Source organism: Genypterus blacodes, unplaced genomic scaffold, assembly GCF_046128005.1.
Source record: "Genypterus blacodes isolate CSIRO-AG114 ecotype Tasmania unplaced genomic scaffold, CSIRO-AGI_Gbla_v1 ptg000156l_1, whole genome shotgun sequence".
In the NCBI taxonomy this organism is placed as follows: Eukaryota; Metazoa; Chordata; class Actinopteri; order Ophidiiformes; family Ophidiidae; genus Genypterus; species Genypterus blacodes.
In genome coordinates this window covers 2,067,731-2,089,466 of record NW_027466957.1, presented here as the reverse complement: position 1 = coordinate 2,089,466, position 21,736 = coordinate 2,067,731, and the positions used below count along the sequence as shown (strand labels likewise).

General features: G+C 44.5%; 1 protein-coding gene and 1 pseudogene across 2 annotated transcripts in view; one reads left to right on the top strand and one right to left on the bottom strand.

Moving 5' to 3' along the window:
• Positions 1-334: 334 nt before the first annotated feature.
• Positions 335-2,883, top strand: LOC143012869 (uncharacterized; annotated as a pseudogene).
• A 579-nt stretch (positions 2,884-3,462) lies between these two features.
• Positions 3,463-21,736, bottom strand: part of agrn (agrin) — a 224,083-nt gene continuing 205,809 nt past the window's right edge. For both annotated transcript variants that reach the window (XM_076167235.1, XM_076167236.1), the window contains 9 exons: positions 20,715-20,805; positions 20,231-20,395; positions 19,692-19,803; positions 16,269-16,385; positions 14,997-15,180; positions 14,440-14,527; positions 9,704-9,928; positions 8,435-8,538; positions 3,463-6,286 (listed from right to left, as the gene is read on the bottom strand). In XM_076167235.1, coding sequence (XP_076023350.1) covers positions 6,126-6,286; positions 8,435-8,538; positions 9,704-9,928; positions 14,440-14,527; positions 14,997-15,180; positions 16,269-16,385; positions 19,692-19,803; positions 20,231-20,395; positions 20,715-20,805 — 1,247 coding nt within the window. In that variant the 3' untranslated portion in view covers positions 3,463-6,125. The remainder of the gene's footprint in view (positions 6,287-8,434; positions 8,539-9,703; positions 9,929-14,439; positions 14,528-14,996; positions 15,181-16,268; positions 16,386-19,691; positions 19,804-20,230; positions 20,396-20,714; positions 20,806-21,736) is intronic.

The following is a 21,736-nucleotide window of genomic DNA, read 5'->3' as shown; positions in this document are numbered from 1 at the left end:
GTGTTTTTGCAATGCAATGCACATTATAATGAGTCATACAGCCTCTTCTAGGCAATTGGCACGCACAACACATCATATATGTTGCTTGATATGGATCTGTGTTTGACTTGGACTGATTATAACTGTAATGTCATGAAAGGAACATGCAATCGCCCCCCATAGGAAGTAATGGAAAATCACTGCATACACAATGAATGCAGACATACACAAAGGCATACATTACACACAGACCATAGCAACCACCCGGAACACATAGAAACCGGTGTTCAGTCCAACTCTAAAACGAGGGGCTGCCTGGGAGGGTGAGCTCGTCCTCCAACTCAGTGTGGAACAGATGGAGGAGGTTGTAAGTGGGCTACACACCGTCTCATCTTGCACTCATTCAGTTTAAGGTTATACACAGAGTCCATTTCTCTAAGTGGAGAATATCTGAAATGAACCCAGAGGTAGAGGAGGAATGGATAGACGTTTGAACCCAAATTGGCATCCAAGCCACATGTTTTTCTCCTGCCCAAGATTACACAATTAGTGGTCTGGTTACTGTAATATAATGGCTTCCATAAACCAGAATACCAGGAAAAAGTTGTTAGATATTAACCAGAGCAGTGCTGATATACAGACTCCTCTCCAACTTTTCATCATCATGTCCTGATGTAGTCTGGAATAACACTAATTCGATAAAATGATCAGGACTTTTATTGTGCCTTGATAAGATGCTTGAGCTTCCCTGCTAAAAGCCGCACTACATCAGTTCACTGCTTCATCTGAGCTGAGAGTGGGGATATAGATATGCAACAGAAAACTGTGTTTCCTTCCATTTCCTTCCAAAATCATGTTTCCTTCCATTATCTCTGTCATTACATACAGGAGCTTTACATAAGTGCACTATCACTGTCATCCAGGTCGGAAGATACCGGATAACAGAAGGAGTTCAAGGTGACTGGACTTGCTGTTTAGTGTTCCGGGCCAGAAGCTGGAATTTAGTATTCAAGTGACTCTTGGGTGCATTTGCACTTGCAGAGCAGGGAAATCATTTCAATCAGTTAAATCTACAAACTTGTCTTTCTTAACTCAGGTTTTATTTTTCTGGAGCTGCAAGAACGTTTTACTTCCCTCTCTCAAGATATGACTCCCATTTCTCATTTCTGGCTGAAACAGATTAAATAACACAACTGTTTCATTACAACACAAAAGGTGACTTGTTATGATGACTTAGCTTTAGAGATCAATAGATTTCCACATTGTTATTTTCATTTAAGCAGTCAAGAACTACAGACCGGTATCCCTTCTACCCTTCCTATCTAAAACTCTTGAACGTGCTGTCTTCAATCATCTGTCCCTGTACCTCCACCAGAACAACCTTTTGGACCCCCACCAGTCCGGCTTCAAGGTGGGCCACTCGACCGAGACGGCCCTCCTGGCAGTGACCGAGTCACTCCAAACTGCTAGAGCGAACTCTCTCTCCTCTGTCCTGATTCTCCTGGACCTGTCTGCAGCATTCGACACGGTGAACCACCAGATCCTTCTCTCTACCCTTGAGGGAATGGGTGTCTCTGGCTCTGCGCTCTCCATGTTCGCGTCCTACCTGACAGGTCGCTCCTACCAGGTAACACTGAGAGGTTCTGTTTCGAAGCCACGTAGGCTCACCACTGGGGTTCCGCAAGGTTCGGTCTTGGGCCCTCTTCTTTTCTCCCTCTACACAACATCTCTTGGTTCGGTTATCCACTCCCATAACTTCTCCTACCACTGCTATGCTGATGACACCCAGCTGATTCTGTCGTTCCCTCCTTCTGACGCCCAAGTGGAGACGCGCATCGCTGCTTGCCTGGCAGACATCTCGGGGTGGATGTCGAAGCACCACCTGAAGCTCAACCTGGACAAGACTGAGATGGTGTTTCTCCCAGGGAAGGGCTGCCCGCACCGAGACCTGGCCATCACCATAGATGACTCCGTGGTGACGTCTACTCGGACCGCGAGGAATCTGGGTGTGACCCTGGACGACCAACTGTCGTTCTCGGCAAACATCGCTTCGGTGACGCGTTCCTGCAGATTCCTCCTCTACAACATCCGGAGGATTCGTCCCTTCCTCACCGACAAGGCAGCGCAGGTGCTGATCCAGGCTCTTGTCATCTCCCGCCTGGACTACTGCAACTCCCTCCTTGCTGGCGCCCGGCTTCCGCCATCAGACCTCTGGAGCTCGTCCAGAAAGCTGCTGCTCGTCTGGTGTTCAACCTTCCCAAGTTCTCCCACACAACTTGCCTTCTCCGTTCTCTACACTGGCTCCCCGTAGCTGCCCGCATCCAGTTTAAAACTCTGGTGCTAGCCTACAGGGCAGTGAAAGGAACAGCTCCTTCATACCTCCAGGCTATGGTCAAGCCCTACACCCCCGGCCGACCACTTCGCTCTGCTGCCTCCAGGCGACTGGCTGCCCCGGCGCTCAGCGGCCCCTGCTTGCGATCGATGCGGTCACGGCTTTTATCTGTTCTGGCACCTCAGTGGTGGAATGCTCCCCCGACTGATGTCAGGACAGCGGAGTCGCCGCCCATCTTTCGCCGCAGGCTGAAGACCCATCTCTTCAAGAAACACTACCCGGATCCTCCCTCTTAGGACATCACCTACTCTGTCCTAGCTCTCCTGATGCTCTTGTTTTCTAATCTTTCATTTCTAATCTGTCCTTTTTTTTTCTCATTCATCATAGTACCTAACTTATTGCGTTTCTACTCTAGCTCTAGTTATGCTCTTAGCTGTTGGTTTAGGAAGGAAATGTGCTTACGATTTCTTGTGACCTGAAGTTCTTTTATCTACCTTTGTTGAACACACTTATTGTAAGTCGCTTTGGATAAAAGCGTCTGCTAAATGATCGTAATGTAATGTAATGTAATTTAGGGGTACATTTCTAAAATTGTTGCAAATAAAAGGAACTCTTCACTGTGCTCTAACTCTCAATCTCTCTCTGTCCTCTTTTGCCTGAGCTCACTTCCTCGCCTCATACTTGATGGGTGTGTCCAGCTCTGCGTTATATGATGATGTCACCATGTTAATGCAGGAGTAATCGAATAATGTTAACTGAAGCTTTCAGCACAGCTCAGGACGGAGAGCTTGATGTTTCTTGTATGCGTTTCTCAATAAGCTTCTCTCCCTGAAACCCTCTGCTCTGCTCTGATTGGCCTCTTGTTAACTTACTTCTTACCTCTGGACTTCATCAATTTAACCATGTTAATATGAAGTAAAGGACCAATCAAAAAACAGATCAGGACCTACGGGTTAGTGTTATTGGATGACACTTCTACAAACCTTCAATCTAGCATCTTTTTAACCCATACTCCTAACTAAATATACATATACAATATACAAATCGTGACATTGAAACAAATCAGGGATTACTTTGAAGATTCGCAATAACTGAAAGTCATAAACACACCAGATAATCAGTAAATCAAGACATCTGTAGATTGAACAGGATCCATTTGGTTGACATTTTATTTCATGGTGGTAGGAACACAAGACAAAGGTCATAAAGTTAGTAATGGTCAGGTCATGCCACTCTTACTGGGTGCACTGTCCTTTCAGGAGATTTAGCGCAGTCAGACAGTAGTTTACAGAGGCCAGACATGGGGCAGAGTCCACATGTAGACATAAATAAGGAACAGAAAACAGATCCAAAAACAGTAGATAGAAGGATTTTGTTGTAAAAAGCCAGAGGGGACGATTCTGAGGCCCGCTGGGATTTTTTGTGTATGAGCATTATTACTAATATAATTATCATCATTATTATTATTATTATTATGTATTACTCATTTACATTATGGGATGAGGCTAATACACTGGCTTAAGTAAGAAACAGTTATATGGATGATGTCATTGTCACCTGCTTATAGTGGAGGTGAGCAGTTTTTAAGGCAATTCAGAGTTTCCACCCTAACCACAGACTGCTAGTGTCATTACTGTTCTTGAGTCCATAGGATGAATATGCAACGTGTCCACAGGAATATCACCTTTTATTGAGTCAAATAAGACCAGTATGTGGTTAAAAGACTAAGTACTGGGGTTTTAAGCATCTTGTTTCATCAACAAACAAAAAAAAAGGGCTTTCCTGGTCCGAGTTGGACACTCAGAGCCTGATTACACACAACACATTTATAGCTTCAGGGCTGCTTTCCCTAATCCCTCCCCCATTTACAGAAGTATATCATCATGTGGGTGAACAGACAAGTCAGACTTGGTTCCAGTGTATAATACTAAAAACATAAACCTCCACAGATCACACATTTGCTAAATTTACACTTAGAAATCGCAGGGCTGTACAAAAACGGTAGGTTGATGATTTAAGAAGGGAAACAGAAAAAAGGAAACTAGTACAAGACCATTGATACTCGACCACAAACAGGCATGATTTAGTCTCAGAATATTGCCAAGTATCTTATATCAAAACAAGAGCGTCTTTACATCAGTCGTCGCAGCTTATTGTTGTTCGGCAAAGACAACTCCACATTGCATCGGTGCGTCAATGTTACAGAATTCTCGATAATACAAACCCATGCGTAACTATGTTAATTTGCGAGTAGGACTATGTATCTTTTTCATTTTTGCGGCTGTTATGGCTTCAAAAGGTCCCAGCAACATCACAGTCTCTCTCTTTCAACAGCCAGAAAAGTTTTCTCCAGGAAATATATCCTCGGGTCGGATATGAAAAGGAAAAAGTCTCAGGCAGAGTTTGTGGAACTTGAAGATTTGTTTGTTTTTGTTGACGACTGACTGTTGTTTGACAGGACATTCCCAAGAGTAGTAACACTCCTCGCGATAAGATCTCTCCTTGCATCCTCTCTGTGTCTCCTTTCCTCCAGTCTTTGCCTTTAGCACCTCCTTTAGGTCAGCTACTGTAACAACTATTCCCCTTCTGCACCGTTCAATGTCCAGCAAATCTAACAGCACCCAAGGAAAAACAGAACAAACACTTCTCCTAGCTCTTCATCGGAAACAAGACAAGAATGAAACCAAAACAGTGACATGTTTCAAATTGGAAAAAAGATTTTGGAACATAAATGTCAATAAAACCATTTTTTTTCTCCTCAAAGGACAAAACAAAACAAAACCAGATTCAAACCAACAATTGCAGAAGTGCATGCATTTATAGTGGTCATCATAAGTTCATCCGCTGATTGTAAAACTGAACGCACAATAGTACATGAGAAGCACAATTCTCCAAAGAGAACCCATCGTACATATTCACAGTCTCAGGTATTATTTATATACTCTATATTTATAACATTTATTCATGTGTATGATTCATTTCTTGACTTATGACTAATGATATGCAAGTCATGGTGGAATGCAGTGCCCTCTTCATCTTGTTGGCTTGCAGTGTTAGTAAGTCATATTTCAAAACTAAAGGCTCTGATGGGATTCAGACTGGGATGGGTGAGGGAGGGAGGGGGGGCAAGGGGGGGGTTGGTTTGATCGAGTGGTTTCCACGGTGTACTTTCTCATTGTAGCAGCTTGACTGATATCTGAAAAGTCCCATTAGGAAAATACAGAGGGCTGCTGGGGCTGAATGCAGGCTTTTGCCGCCTGTACACGGCAGCGGGCTGCGGTATCAAAGCGGCGGGATGAACGGTGTCCAGCTCACGCGGGAGGGGGGAATGTACGTCTACGCATGTGTGTATATGGATGTGTAGGCCATGCTTGGGGGGGGGAATGTGAATGACAAATATGGCACCAAGACAAGGCAGTCACCCGGAGATCGTCGACGAGGTCCACAAGTGTTCAAGTAATGAATGAGAAAAAGAGCAACACAACTGACAGGAACAACAAAACACCTTTTTTTTCACATAGGTGACGCAAACGGCTGCGTAACTGTGAATGATGAGGGGTGGGGGTGGGGGGGGGGTAAAGGAAGAGGAGAAGGAGGAAAATAATGAGTATACTGTGACCAGAGGTGCAGATTAAAAAAAAACAAAATATATAAAACCAAAATTAAAACAACATATTCATTTTCTTTCCATATAAAAAGCGATGAAAAGTATACAAAAATAGAAAATAATTACAGCAGGAGACATGGGCGCTATGGAGGGAGTGGTTGGGAGGGTTTGTTTTCCATTTTCTATCAATATTTCGTCTCTGCAAGCTTATTTGGCGGCGGAACAGTGTAATATTGTAGGGCTGTTTAAGGCGTCCTCCACCAGGTGGAGCTCTACACCATCCACCACCACGTCCTTGACACAGCCAATGAAGCCGGTGCTGTAGGCCTTGGGCAACCGTCGGGCCACCGCCAGCTCCTCCAGACCACCTGAGGGGAAACAGAGGACGTGCGACGATGAGCACTCACACACTCTCAACTAAACCATCTGTGACACGCAGCAGACAGCAATTACTCAACTTGGAGCTAAATCAAACCATGATGCAGCAATGATTGCTTTTGTGTTTGAAGAATCAAAGCCAGGTTCAGAGTTTAGAATTCTTAAAATAACTTTTCTGTGGCGGTACTGAGAAATGATCAATCGATATTTCAGTTTACTCACTTTGACGCTATTTCTCTCAATTCTAGCCCTTAGAGGGGAAATGTTTTGATATTTTCCTGCATGATGATTGCGTAATATAGCCGAGGTTTGTGTGTTGAATGTTGTCAAAGTCTGCTGCCAACTCAGGCCTGATGCAGCTGTCCAATCAGAACAGAGCCAGCTTTCTGGAAGGCTGCTCTTAAGGTTTGTGAGGTGGAATTATAGCCTTTGGTAAATTGTACAATGGATGTGATAGAATGAGACAAAGAGTGTGTGTAGGAGCCAGTTAGAGCATCCAGCCTAAAAAAGGAAGCTGACAGTTTAAAGGAAAAGGTTCTTAGAATTTGACACACAACTCCAATGTAGACTCAGATTGGTAATAACCAACACCATCAAAAGTTACGTCACTCCTATTTCTTGTAGCACCTTAGAGACACTGGGACTGTAAAACTCATTACACCAGCTGATAATTCTTCTTCCACTTGTTCCAAACAAACCAGAAACATTAACCCCGTCACCAGCTGTGGTAGAGTTTCCACCACTAAAGACATTAAGCAGTTAGATGTGGTTTGTCTAACCTCTGTGTTTGACCTTGAGAGCTTGGACGTTGAGTAGCAAAGCAGACATTTTATCCAGATGTAAATGTCATCAGTTACTTCAATTATTCTCCCTATTTTCCATTCTTACTCTCACACTTTTGTCCCTCCATTATGGTAACCAGATGACCTAATGGGCCTGGTGGATGTGCAGCTGCTTTGCTCTCTGGATGGAGTTTGGAGCTGAGCTTTTCAGCCCGCACACTCACAGCATTCATTAGTGTCTTTCCCAATATCTCAGGAGGAAACGTCTTTACTCACACTTTCATGAGTCTAAAGATTTTACCATCTGTTTTATCAAGGCTCTGTTTCCTTCTTTTTTTTCAGTAATTTAACAGATATTACAGAGCAGCAGCAGCAGCAATGCCATAATTTGCCTTTGGGGATTAATTAAGTTTAATCTATTTTTCCTTCTCTCTTTCACTGTCGGCCTCGCTATCCTCCGACATTCTCTTTCTTTCTTCACCTAACACTATCTCTCCTCCTCCTCCTCCTCCTCACTCTTTCCCCTCCCTTCACCTCTTCCTCTTTATTTAATCTGTCCGGGCCGAGGGTTCACATCCCTCTCCTGCTCTTTACAGGCCCTGTACCTGCCCCCTTTAATCGGATTGCGTGCCTCTGAATCGCGGATCAGCAGGGCTAATTTCATGCGAGTTACAGATGAATTAATGATGAGCAGTGAAAAGGGGATTTAAAAAGGAGAGGTCTCTTCGTGGGGGGGGGGGCCGTGTGAGGATTACGTATTCTTGCTGCAGGGCTCAGCACCTGTTCCACTGCGCTGCCTCCCTGCCAGTGTGCGGGTGCGTAAAGTGTACTTGTCTACTCTGTATGTGCGCGTTGTGCGTCTCTCAGGCTGGACGTCTTCACTGCTTTGGAGTGTGTGTGTGTATCTCTTAAAGAAGAGTTGGACTTTATTTCTCCCCATTTTCCTTCTATGTTATTTCCTCAAAATGATCATTCCAATCATGTTCAAAAATGACTTCCCTCACTGAAGTTTGGGCCAAATTGAACTCTAGGTAGATAACAGGCCCACTTTGGTCTTTTTCCATTCTGGAGAGCAGACAGGTTTGGAGTTTGGAGTTTGGAGTTTGTCATATAGTCTTACATTTCTCAATCCTGCAATAGACTAGGATCTTTTTTTTCTCTAACAGCATCCTTCTCCTCCTGCCAGGCACTGTGCTTACACTCTGTAAGGCCCGAGAGTTCATTGCTCATTTTTGGCAGCCTTCTAACAAGAGCTGGCATGAAAAAGAACAACCAAATAAGCAGAATTCCCTTTACATTCAACAAACACTTTCAAGTCTGAATGACATTTGTTTTTCTATACATTCGGACACGTACCCAACCAGAGCGCCCCGTCTGTGTCCAGCTGTGTTGCCGCCAGTGGCGATGACCCTGTTACCGGCGCCTCGTTGCCAACCTGTAGAGAGCCGTCTCTAAGTGCTCTGGGTAAAAGAAAGCGAGAGAGAGAAGCAATTGGGAGTCAGTGTGATGTATGTGTGCTGCACATGATAGCTTTAAATTGCATTTTTTTTTTATCCTGAGCATCCAACCTCCATTACTTTACTGCCAGCATGATAGCGCCTTTGCCAAGCAGCGTTCTAAATGTGTCTGTCTGCTGCTAACAGACGGGGTTAGAACACCATTCAATTGAGGAGCTGCACACACTCTGCATTATCACACACTTAGGGCTTGTGAGGACAGCACTAATTTGAAGTGGGGGGGGAAGTAGGTTTCCAACAGAGACGGCGTCATTAAAGCCAAGACGTGAACACAATGTGAGCTCTATTTACACCAAATGATGTTATCTTCTGAGTGCATGTGGTCGAATTCATCTTTGGACCACTCCTCCATGATGGATTACTTCAGCCCTGGTACAGTAAAGCTCATCTCAGAGCCCCGGATACTTAGAAGCTGAGATCACACACACGAGGTGTTAAGTGTGTCATTCTCAGAACTTCTAAAGTAAGAACCCATTAATGCTCCATTATGTTGGAACATGTATTGATTGACTGTGCTTCTACAGACTAAAAACAGGACAGTTTGTTGTTTGTTCACTTTCCAGATGTCCAGAAACATTGAACACATCATGGATTAGACGACCCACTTATTGCTCGATAGAAACTGATAGTTCTTATAGTTCCCTGGTTCTTGATTTATTTAAGTGAGCCACAATTCTAGATCCGCAAGGGACCGTCTAAAAGTATACACCTATTCAAGTACGACACGCTGTAACACACATTTCTCCTCACTGCTGGTTGTGCTTAACCTCCAGGTTCGATTTTTCCAGATAAGAAGATATTTCAAAAATGTTTAATGGGTGCTTGGACGTAACGTGACAGCGAGTGTAAATTTCAGACGCTCCCTTGCTGACAGCATCAAGGTGAGGTCGGGCTTTAGCGAATTGTGATGCAATATTTCTCTCTAATCCCAAACTGCTGATTGGCGGCAACATTTTCAGAAAGGCGAGGGTGCTGCAGCGTCCTGGGAGTTTTATCCTTTCCACATCTTACAGACAAGGGTGACTTATGTGCAGAAGGACAAGGGAAACACTCATTTTTACTGCAAACTTGTAAAGACTTCCACGCCCGTGTCCTCCCCCCCCCTCACCTGCTGGCCTTGATGCGTATCCAGCGGTTGGTATCGACGCGCACAGAGGAGCGCAGCACTACGGGCTTGGATCCGAGGTCGTACGTCATCTGGACACGTCCGTCCACGATAGCCAGAGCGATGTAGTCGGAGCGCTCCACGCCCTTGCCGCTCCACAGTACCAGGCCTTGGGTCGCCTCCGTACGGATGCTCAGCTCAAACTTGTTCACCAGCAGAGCCTTCTCGCTAGGAAGAGCAAAAGAGAGCCAAGTTAGCATCTCATCTCACTGAGCTAACAGAGAAAGAGCCTCCAATGTTGTCTGAATGTGTAAAAACGACTACATCTTGAAACTGTCGGGAGCACTGGTGGCTCTGAAGGATTACATATGGTTCTGTTTATGAGGCCATAAAGCTAAAGCTAACAAGTGCTACATCCTCACACTGATGGAGTTATGGTGTTTTTAAAAGGAGAATTAAGATGCAGATTGAGTTTAGGAGTAGCAAGGGGCTGTTGTGCCGTTACTTCCCTTCTGCGAGTCCGTGGCACCTAGAAGAGTGTCCGTGAGTGTGAATGTGTATGAGTGGGTGTGTGTGTGTGAATGTATATGTGGTGCTTAGGCATCTTGACTGCTCCAGCTGCCAGGCTGATTTGGATGCAGAGACACTGTGACCTATCTTCAGAGGCAAATGTACGCCTCGCTGTGATATATATAACATTACAATAATATAGAACATAATGTGTATTTACACACACGCTGATACACACTCATAAATTCCCTCACGCTCACTCACATGCATAGGCACACATCAGGAATCTATGCCTAAGCACATCAAACACACACAAACAAAGCTGCTTTGTTCTTTCCTCAACTGACATAAATATCTAGAGAAACATATCTTCAGTTTATTTGTGGGTGTGTGTGGGTGTGTGTGTCGTTGTTTATTATCCGTGCTATCTTCTGCAAATCTGCCAAAGGCGTCTACTCGGAGCACCTTCAAAGGGTTTATATTTTAATACAAAGACAAGGTGAGCACACATATGACAAAGAGCCAAGAAGACATAGATTAAAGAAACACAACAACACAAGACTGGAGACAAATTAGACAAGACAGCACGACAAGACAAAAAAAGGCAGCATAGCACAGAGAGGCTCATGGGAGTACAAACAGGACAGGAAATGGGAGAGGATAAAGAAAACATTAGTATGACAACCGCAGCTACTTTCTCCTCATTAATGAGCAGGGATAAATATCAGATACGCTGGAGTGGAATTTAAATTTTAATGACTGTTGGCCAAAGGCGAGGCGATGTTTGCTGGTTAAGGCCAACAGCGATGATTCACCTCAATCAAGGGTGAAAGAGTCCAGACTCTAATCTCATTTGTCTCCTTTGAAAGCATGCTTAGTTTGGGATCTTTCACCGAAACCCACTGAGGCAAACAAGAACAAAGAGTATGATTTAAGATCGCATTTATTCTCCAGAGAACCCTCAGAAAGAAACACAAACACAGCTTAGTGGACTCCTGGCAAACCCTCAGACAGAGCACAGGGCCCGATAAATCTCCATCGGGGCAGCTTGTCAGTGATAAGGTCAAGGTTATTAAAAGTGCTGCGTGAATCATGAATAAAATGACACTTTTGCACAGTTTTCCAAATCAGGGACTACATCCGTGACTTGATAGATGTGTGTTGTGTTTCAGCTCCTTATCGTACACGGAGGGATTTTATCTGCCTCTGAATATGTATTTAAAATTTCAGAAGGCAAACACAAACATCCGTCAACGTGCTTTCCTCCATATCAGCTCTAGGTGGCAGTAGCGATTAGAATAATGAGAGGCCATCTGTGTACAGACTGGTCCGGTCTGACTTAGTGTTGTTATCACAGCTCAGAACTCTGACTGAATTAATTGAAGGATAAGCACAAGCTATTTATAATTTGTAGGAGTAATTATTACATGGAGGATTGTCTGGAGAATAAAAGGAATGAAGAAGCAATGGGCAGGAGGAGGCACCAAAGGCTGAAAGGTTCAACACACTCACCTCTGGTCGGATGGGTTCTCCAGAGATTCAGGACTTAGGGGAGCAGGGGAGACAGTCAAGGGCATGCAGTGTAAGAGCAAGAGGCCAGAGGAAAAGGAAGAAGGAAGAAAGGAAAGAAGGAAGGGAGTGAGGGAAGAAGGGCGTTGTGAGCCAACTGGTTGATTCACAGTTGGAGGCCTAGTTTGGTGAAGAAGCTGCAAAATGCAAGATCGTTTCCGTACAAGAATATCGACCGTGTAAACAGTCGATAACAAGTGGTGTGTGATCACAGGAAGTGAGCAGCCTGGATCACACTACAGCCATAGAATGAGGTTCCCTTGGGATCACCGATTAGACAACTAGATCACGACGGATAACTAGTGTGCACAAATGAGGCATTGGTAAACATGAGCGCCAAGATTAAGTACATTCACAGTCGGTCTCCATCTCAGCACAAAGGCTCAGTCGGTGTCTAATAGCTGGACAACTCTATTATATTTTTGATGTTGCACACTGTGGTGCAGCGGCAATTACCCTCCGTCTTGAGAAATGGAAGCGGTGAATGAGAAAGAATTGGGCAATTGTCAAATATGGGGTCAAGCGTCATGTCGGTCGGGAGTCACCGCCAGATCTGATTTGTCACTGAAATAATGGGGCTTGAGCAAATCAACCTGAGCTTTCATGTCTGCGTGGAAAGGTGAAGGACGAGGGAACAAATAGTGCTGTAAACAGAAACATTAACACAGGGCGAAGGTTTGACACCCTGACCTCACTAGGGCTCTTTAATGGCCGTTTGAGAAATCTATTCATTTCCCTTACGGAATCAAATCATGTTTAATTGATCAGCGCTCCCTCCTAAGGTTCCTCTAAGCGCCGCTTTGCTTAGACGCTCGCTGCGGCTCTTAGCGAACGTGACATCCGTTTAGCTTTTGACAGTCTGGCTCCGAGGGCCACTGTCCCCTCCTGCTAAGTGAGATTGATGTCCGTGGCTGCACACTGCGGAGAGATCTCAATTCAAGGTCCAATTTACAAAGGGAGGCAAATGTGTGATTAACATGCCACTGCCTCTCTATACTGTGGGCAGTGTATAATTATTCACAATTACAGTTCGAGGTCTGGGCGAAAAAACGAAACGACAGAAGCTTTGGCATGGACTGAGACTCTGGGCCGAGTCCAGTCAGCTTAATTTGAACTGAATACTGCTTCACAGGTTTTTTAAAGGAGGTTACTTACCGAGCTAATGAGCAGTAAGAAAAGCTTTTAATAACTATGTCATGGCAGCACGGGACGGCCACCACAAACTGGCCTCAGGGGGATTTTGGTGTTTTGCGGTTTTCAACGGGTCTCGTTCGTATTTCACAAAAGCAAATAATGCCATTCAGTGTCAAGAGCGCGGCTTTTCATTTAGTTTAGGATAGAGTTATAACCATGCACATTCACCATAGAATATTGCACATTCTCGGAAACAGCAATCGTTTTTCCTTGAGGGGTCTGAGCACAATGCTTATCATGCACACATTCATGCTTCCCTTTACTCTGGAAAAGAAGTCTGATGAGATCATAAATGCCTTTTTAAATAACGGAACCCTGTCAAATAAAATGATGAATATGGCGCTTGAATGTAAAATTGAACTTTAAATTGCAAAGGTGATGGTTCTGGGTGGATACAAATAAAAACCATGACAGGAAGCTGAATGTACTATAATCTCATGGATTGGGTTAACTATCAGAAAAATAGCTTTTGTTGTTGTTGTTGTTGTTAGTGGGACTTGATTTGAAGCTGGGCACACACACCCAGGCTTAAAGTCTACTTACTCTGGTATCTCATTGGTCAGTTGGCTTGAGTGGAAAGGAGAGACAGTGAGGGACATTTATATGAGACAACACAGAACGTAGACAAAGACAAGGAGGGTCAGACTGAAGGACGGGACAAAGGGGCGAGCAAGTAGAAACGCTGAAATCAGGGACAAACAGCAAAGATACAGAAAACACACACACGGACATCTGAAACGGCTTTCTCTTCCCATTGTTTCTCTGGGGTGTGTCTTTCTCTGCATGTGTGTTTGTGTGTTTGTGATGATCTAAAAACTCCAGCTTTGTGTCACACCTCTGAATGTGTGTGTTAAGAGCTGCGGGACGGAGATATAGAGCCGTATGTTTGATGTCTCTTCGGGTTCATCACATAAACATTTTGTCTATGCCAACCTGGAGGTACACTCTCGCCAACATTGTACGTTTGTAGACGGATGAAAGAGTACAAATGTTTCATCAGGTGCCTAAAGGAACCGGAGTATTTTTATTTTTTTACACCCAGTCTAGAAACCATTTCACGCTTACGTCATCAAGGTGTTAGAAATTGCAGGTTGACAGGTTTTTAGATGACAGTGTTAACTAGCACAACACTCAACACAACACTGGGAAGTGGATTAAAAGTGTGTGAGCACTGTCCAGTATAAGTGTGAGCTAAGAAATAGAACAAAGAGTGCGCCAAGTGTGCTCAGGGCAATAACGTGATTATTAACCGCTGTGCTAATTAGTGCAATCCCGTCAAACACGAAGCAGCACTCCCACTGAAGGCTGCTGAGCTATTAGCCAAGTGCCTAGTTCACCCTGAAGCTCTAACACTGATGATATCATCGACGCTGTCATCATCGCTCAGTGATGGATAGACGGAAGGATTATTGGCTCAAAGCTATTATAATAGAGATGCTTGATGTTCTCTATGTCCTCTTCCTTACCTCTTGGTAACGGCGTTGTGGTACTCGATGTACGTGCGACCGTCAAAGGCGATGGCCTCGGTCTCCCCTGCGGACTTCTCGTAGATGGCTGTCAAAGAGTGTGTGGGGAAGGAGGTTCAGTCAGAGGATGAGATCACACCAATCAATAAGACACAATCTTTGGTTATTAGGGCCAAAGGCGATGGGCTGTGAGCAAATGGGGCGAGGGGGAGTGTTCGCACAATCCCACTTTAATTAACGTGAAAGGGACAGCCAGCCACGCGCACAAGGTTAATGAGGGAGGCAGGGTGTGTGTACGGATGAGAAATCGGGCAGAGTGAGTAATTGTCTGACAGTGTGACATGCCGATGATGAAAGAGATGTGCAACTCTACAAAGACAGTGGCTCATAAATATTCAATTGAGGCATTTCCTCGTGTTTTTTGCCTGAAACGTCTGGATACTTTACCACTTCTGCAAAGGATTTGAATTCAGGACTTTTACATGCAAGGAGTTGTTAGGGGATGACAACTGTCCTCTGAAAGGATGAGGATGATAGCAATAGCCAGAGGTACTCACCGTTCTGACAGTGTCCCCCTGAGAAACCACTGAGGCAAACACACTCATAGGTGTCCAGCTGAGGGTTGCAGCGCCCGCCGTTGTGGCAGGGATCCTGGGAACACGGGTGGCCCTGGAACATGGCCACGTTGCTAGAGTGCAGGGCGTTCTCCTCTCTCAGGATGGGCGTACCCATCAGAATGATCTGGAAGCAGGAAGAAGGGGATTTGTACTCTGCTGTAGCCATGACTTAGGGCTAAAGTCATTTTTGCAATATGACTTTTTAGTTTTTGGTGACAAACGGTGACACCCATGAGTTGTATGAAAGATTTGTTTTAAATTTTCTTCTTTCTATCCACAAATCATCCGTTTCTACAAATGACAGTAGGCTTTCTTGACTTGGTTTAACTGCTTTTGTTGTCTAATATTGTCACATTGTGTTGTGAAGAGTCATCTGTCAGTAGTCTGTGTGTCGACAGGAAATCACCAAATCATGGGGCTTTATGTTTATTCCGTGACTGATAATTAAACTAATTATACTAATAAGAAGCGTGTGGATTGCAGGCCTGCTATGCGTCGATCCAACAATAAATAGTTCATAAAAACTGGAAAACCATAATGAGTCAGTCATAATGAGTTACTCCCACCGGGCCCTGTTAGACAAACTTTGTGTTTAGGCTTTGATTTGTTCAGAAGTGTCAAGGGAAAGTTTCCAGAGGAGAACTAATGACAAGCTTGCGCAAACAGTAACATCCTGTCTTTGTTGTACTGGGTTATTTTTGGCACTCAAAGATGAGCCTTTTTTTTTGCTGGAAAGTGGAGGGAAAAAACTGGAAGGCTGTCGGGGAAAGATCAGAGAATAATGAAAAGAAGGGACTTCAAAATGCGCCTTCTATTATTAGAGCGCTTTAATCCAAATGAGCAGAGCCACAGTCTGTTACAGCGCAATGGAAAATGACTAACATGGTGGTCTGTGTTATGACAGGAGGCCCAGATATTATTCATTTCAACAAGAACTTTGAGTGTAAAAAGTTGGCCTGATTCAGTCTCTTGATTGATTCAGCTCCCAGTGGGTGGTTTGGTTCATTTACTGATGGAGAAACTTATCTATCTATTCATCTCCTCTGTCTTTTGTTATTGCTGAATAAATCATATCTCCTGTCAACGCTTCTCCTCCTTGATTGTCAGGATCTGTTGACGACCAACTTGTGACCACACAGCCGCCAACTGGCATGGAGCTGCATCAAAAGAAGAAGAAGCAGAAGTAATAAAGTACAAAAAAAGACTGATTACCTTTTGGATGGTTCCCTTGAAGCCGTCCTTGAGTGCAGCAGCTCTCGCAAGCCGGCTGAAATCTGGAGCTCCACCAACATACAGAGACTCTTTCAGGTTAAGAGCTGTGTGCTGGTTCTGGTGAGACAGGACGGGAAACAGAACAGGCTTTAACGGATAAACAGGACCTGTGCAAGCTTAAGTTAAGCTAATTAAAATGTCCCAATGCCATCTATTCTGTAGCACATCTGCAATTTGTTTAAGAGGATTAAATAGATGTGGTGGTTTTACGTCAAGTCGTTTGTTTGTGTCCGTGGAGCCGGATGTAAGTTCTATCCTTTAAGCCAAGATGTAGAGTGAGATTAATACGCTGCATGTCACATGCCACATGTCACAGTCAAATAGATTCTCCCATATAAGAGGAGCTATCTATACTGTAGCCAGCAGACATTTAAACTGCACTTCCTTGCCTTTCTTCCACATCAATACTCTTGATGCATTACAAAAACATAATTGATTTCTACATCTCTCAAAGAGAGTGGTCAATTATGCTCTGTCTGCTAGACATAAAAAGAGACTACAAAGGGAAATCAGGAGCAGGCTGGAGTTGAGATATGCGCGCTTCTTCACAGACATCTCTAATGAACAGCTGATTACGGCAGCGACCTTTCAAACGGTTCACTGTGGAGACACATTATTTGCAATTCATTAACGCAGCGGACGGCCATGAAAATGCAATTCTTTCCGGCAAACCTGCGGGACAATTGCTTTGCATTAGAAAGGTGCTGCTTCCTTCATTTGCGTGGCAGAGCTGGCCCACTTCAAGAAGGAGGGAATTAATGATCTTTACTTTATGTAGGACAGTAATTGCTAGAGGGCTAAAGTGGAGTTAATTGCTGGAAAAATGATGGAGGGGGCCAAATAAACATGCTTTGTGCAGAGACACTGGCACCGGCTTTTCTTTTATTTAGGGAGGGATTTAGAGTGCAGAAGGCAGTGGTGCCTGGCTGAGGCCTGGGGCTGTGTCACCTTGAGCTGCTTCCAACAGAGACCGTGGCCAAGGCCGCTGGACCCAGCAGTGGTTGTTGCCTGCCGGCTTAGCCAAAAGTGGTCACTGCCAGTGCACAGCTGGCAATCTCACCGCCTTTGTATAAATCCTACTCTGCTGCAGCACGACCTTAAATTACAGGTAAAAACTACAGATGCAAATATAACCTTTTCATTGGTCCTGTCTTTTATGTCTGATGATGGCAACAACCATAATGAAGCCATTTTGTAGTCTGGGCATTCAACAACTGTGTGAAATTATACATTCTATTGTTCTAAAGTGAGATTTCATGCAATGAAATGTGTCATGTTGTTTTGTAATGATATAGAATCTGTGCCTGGTTGCATGCAGTGACCGGTGTTTGGTGAAGCTCAGTGGGGGCTGTGTTGTGTTGCTTTAGGCGAGTGAGTGGGTGAAAGAGTGAGTGACTTTATGATATCATGGAGATATATTTCCTGCTTGCAAGCGAAGTGAGAGCGGAAGACAATAGAACAGGTTGGCCTGGCTTAGCACCTCACCGTCTTCTATATATTTCTCCCCTCCGTGTCTTCACTCGCACTTTCAACAGCCACGCGGCTCGGGTGTGATGTCTCCGCCTACACCGCACTAATGAAGACATTTCTTTGTTGCAAAAAAACAATGGCTGCCACGAAGATGACTACCTCCCTTCAGTCTCATCTCCTACCCACCCGCCCCCTTCCACCCCCACAACAGATGGACTGAGGTGAAAGCCAAGCCGTGTTCTTTAAGAGGATCTCCGCTCTGGTACTCTCTGTGCATATATGAAATGGCAAAGTTTTTCTACGGGAACTGGCACTGTTAAACTGCCCAGAGCTCTGCAGAAGCACCTTTTCTTTGTGCTGTTGTCATGTGGAGAGATGGGAGGTGAGAGGACACTGTGGACGAGTCAAATGAAATATGGTCTGAGGAGTGACTGGGTCTTTTCTCATTACCTTGCGTGATTTCTTATTTCCAGACAGCACATCATTGAAAAAAAAGAAGATAGGGAGGAAGAGAGATTATTAGGGGAAGACTGGTAAGTGTTTGTTTGTGTGTGTGTGTGTGTGTGTGTGGGTGCACTGAAAGGCATGCAGAGGTAGGCGAGTGCACAAGTCTAAAGCACAAACACACACATGCATTCCCCCTCACGTAGGGCTTTAAGCTATAAAAGTGAAAACTACAAATATAAGAAGGTAAGCAAAGTAACAAACCTACTTTCTGAACATGCACCTTTGCATATTTCCACCAACTAACCCTAACCCACATACAAGGATATACAGTGGCTGTGCATGCGTGTCCATGCATGAAACAGACGGTGCCAATAAGTGAAGATGAGAAGGAAAACTTGAAACTGAACATTCCATGCCTGATGCGCATCCTGAACACATCTGCGTTTGATATGACACCAAAATGCACAACTCCCTCTAAATACAGGAGTGGGAGAAAATTAGCTGGGAGGCAAACTGGATGCAGCCTCTACATTGATCGCCAGAAGTTAGACTCAGCTCTTTCCCCTCTACCCACAACCCAACCGATCACACACACACACACGCACGCACGCTTCCCTTTTCCTTTGCTCTTCTCTCTTAATAAGATTTTCTGCCTCTGTTGCCGGAGTGAAACACAATTACCATACGGACGACGGGAGGCGGCGGGGGGGAGAACAGAGCTGAGCCAGCCTTGTGTTTTGGAGGAAGATGATGCATTTGACAGAGCGCACGTTCATAATCACAAATTACACTGTTTAATATAATTGGATGACTTACAGGCTTATCAAAGTGTTAGATCATCTTTATTTAGAGCCAGGTACCTGCTTTATTGGTCTACTGTCAAGCCTGGACGGGTCTCATTACCTTTTCCTCACAGGTTCTGTCGCTAGTATCTGCTTCCACCTCTTCACACACAGGCTGAATCTATAGAATTCACTGTGCATCAATGTAAAAACATGTTTTTCTTCCTGTGTGTCAGCTAAGTAAAAGGCTGGAAGTAGAAGAAGAAGAAATACAGCCCTTCAAAAAAGTATGCCTAATGGCCCTCTGCATCTGGAGCTCTCCCTTCTCAACCTCGACTGATGGCGGTAGATTATGGGATAGTTTCACGAAACCAAGTCGATGAAAGCACAAGGGATGGGTTGCAGTAAGAAAAACCTCAGCATAAAAAAAACAAACGGGAAGGTTGCTGATTCTGTTGTGCCTGGAGCAGCAAACACAAGTGCCTTCAAAAGAGCAGAATGAAGGATAGGAGCCCAAGGTTGCGGTGAATGAACTGATGACGGCGAGAAACGAGTATACACAAGTACATACGACACAAGCGGGACTAGGCGTAGCGCAGGCCCATCTGCCTTGCATGCTAACTGCAGGATGAGCAAAATCAGTGGCTTGACCCTTCGTTCTTACCGGTGACTCTCCTCGGATGGGGTCCTTCTTGTTAACCATGATCTCTCCCTTGCGGTTGGAGCGCTCCAGGTTGATGGTATTCCACACATTCATCTTGATTTTCTCTTTACTCCTGCAAGAAAAAAGAACAGTTTCATGTTGTTGAAGGTCACAGCAACAAGAAATACAGCGCCTGACAGTGATAGTGGCCCCTAACGACCTCTCGGCTGCTCATTTGGTTTGAATAAAGTTAGGACGTAGCTCAGCAATTTGCAGCATACTAGACTTCAACATCTTATCTTGAATTTCCACTGAACATTTGAAGACTCGAAGAATGTGTTTACGTGGAGTAGACACAATCCAGTCACACACAGTTGCAGAGGCAGTCTCCCATATCACAAATCAGCTATGTCTGTCGCAACCTGGTAAATAAACACTGTTATCACAAGCTGAATACTCAATTTGATACTGCTACTTGAATAAGCTCAGAATCGCTGGAGATGCAGTAAATGCAGTGACATGAAGACCCCCTTCTTATCCACTGAACCCCTCAGGCTAACCTGATGACAGCAGGTCCTTTGCCCAGGTCATAACGGAACTCCAGTATGCCTTCATTGAGGGAGAGGGAGATGAAGTCTCCTTTGCCATCTGTCTTCTGGCCATTGTAGAAGATCAGTCCATTGGAATCATTGGCCATGAGAACAACGGTCATGCTGACCTTTTGACTGCAGATAAGGAAAGAGGTTAAATGATACACAGTGATGCACAGTTACACATAAAGTACACGAGAAAGCATTATAACAGTATAAGCATAAACGGTTCTCCTTCTATATGGAGATTGAACCAAATGTATTACATGCTACATGCTCAGGATTGGATTAACGTGTTATTTGTATAACCCTCATTGTATATTCAATTCAGGCTTCAAGGAAAGCTGCTCTGCCTGAGGCACAGAAGAGCCTCTGCCTCCGAAAACTACATGATATTATGTGTTCAATAGTATACACAGAGACTTTACAGCGTGGGTTTAATGCAGAGACTTACTGCAGATCGTGCCCGTAGAGGTGCAGCCCCTTCAGCTCCAGGTAGGAGTCCCCAGTGAACAGAGGCATGTAAGCCCCTCTCCTCTCAACCACTGGAAAGCAAAGACACCATATTCATCTTTAGGTCTTGTTTTTGTTGGCGACAAATTGAAATTCAGGCATAGTCAGTGTATCCTTGAGGAACTTTTGTCTATGCATCAAACGATATGGGTTTGTGTTGCCATAGTGAATAAAGGCTTACTCCAGACAGAGAGTCAGACAAAACAATCAAATACTTCTTCTAAGAACCTCTGATGACAACAGCAACAACACAACATATAATGTACCTATTTAATTTTGACAGTCTTTTGTACACATGCATGTCTTTGTGTCAAGTCTGTGCCTGGATGTCCCAGTTCTGCCTTTCTGTAATGATGAGGACGGCACTGTGCCATTGTTAGGACAAGATGAATGACATTAAAAAAAGGGGGGGGGGGGGGGGGTGTTGTTGACGTGTCACCTGGGGATATGTGTTTATTTACAGCCACACACTCACAGAAACATCTACAATGACACATCTACACACAAACACACATACATAATGTATGTTTGTGGCAAAACTAAGCATTTCTTTGTAATTAACCAGGATTAGCTGAGTCAAGACAGCGCGGAAAAAGCTGTGATGAGAAAGCTAATTAGCTATTGTGCAAAAGACTGCTAATGATGATGGGATGCACTATGGAGGAGAGGGGAAGATAGTATAGCGGACACAACAAGGCATTGTGCACAGCCGCTATAGCACAAAAGTGCTTATAATGCAGCTTGCAGCTTCTGATGGGCGAGTGAGGATGAAGCGCTCCTTCTCTCTCACCACGAGGTCACGCTGCAAGCAGCATAATCAATAAGTCATCAGGGGTCCACTCATTCCTTTAGCTGAGCGATCAGGGAAAACCCAGATAATGTGTGGAGGGTCAAGCTTGACGGCCGAGAAAAGTTAGAGATGAACTTTTTTGACAGTCATGCTTTCCTCAAACTTCCGGAGCG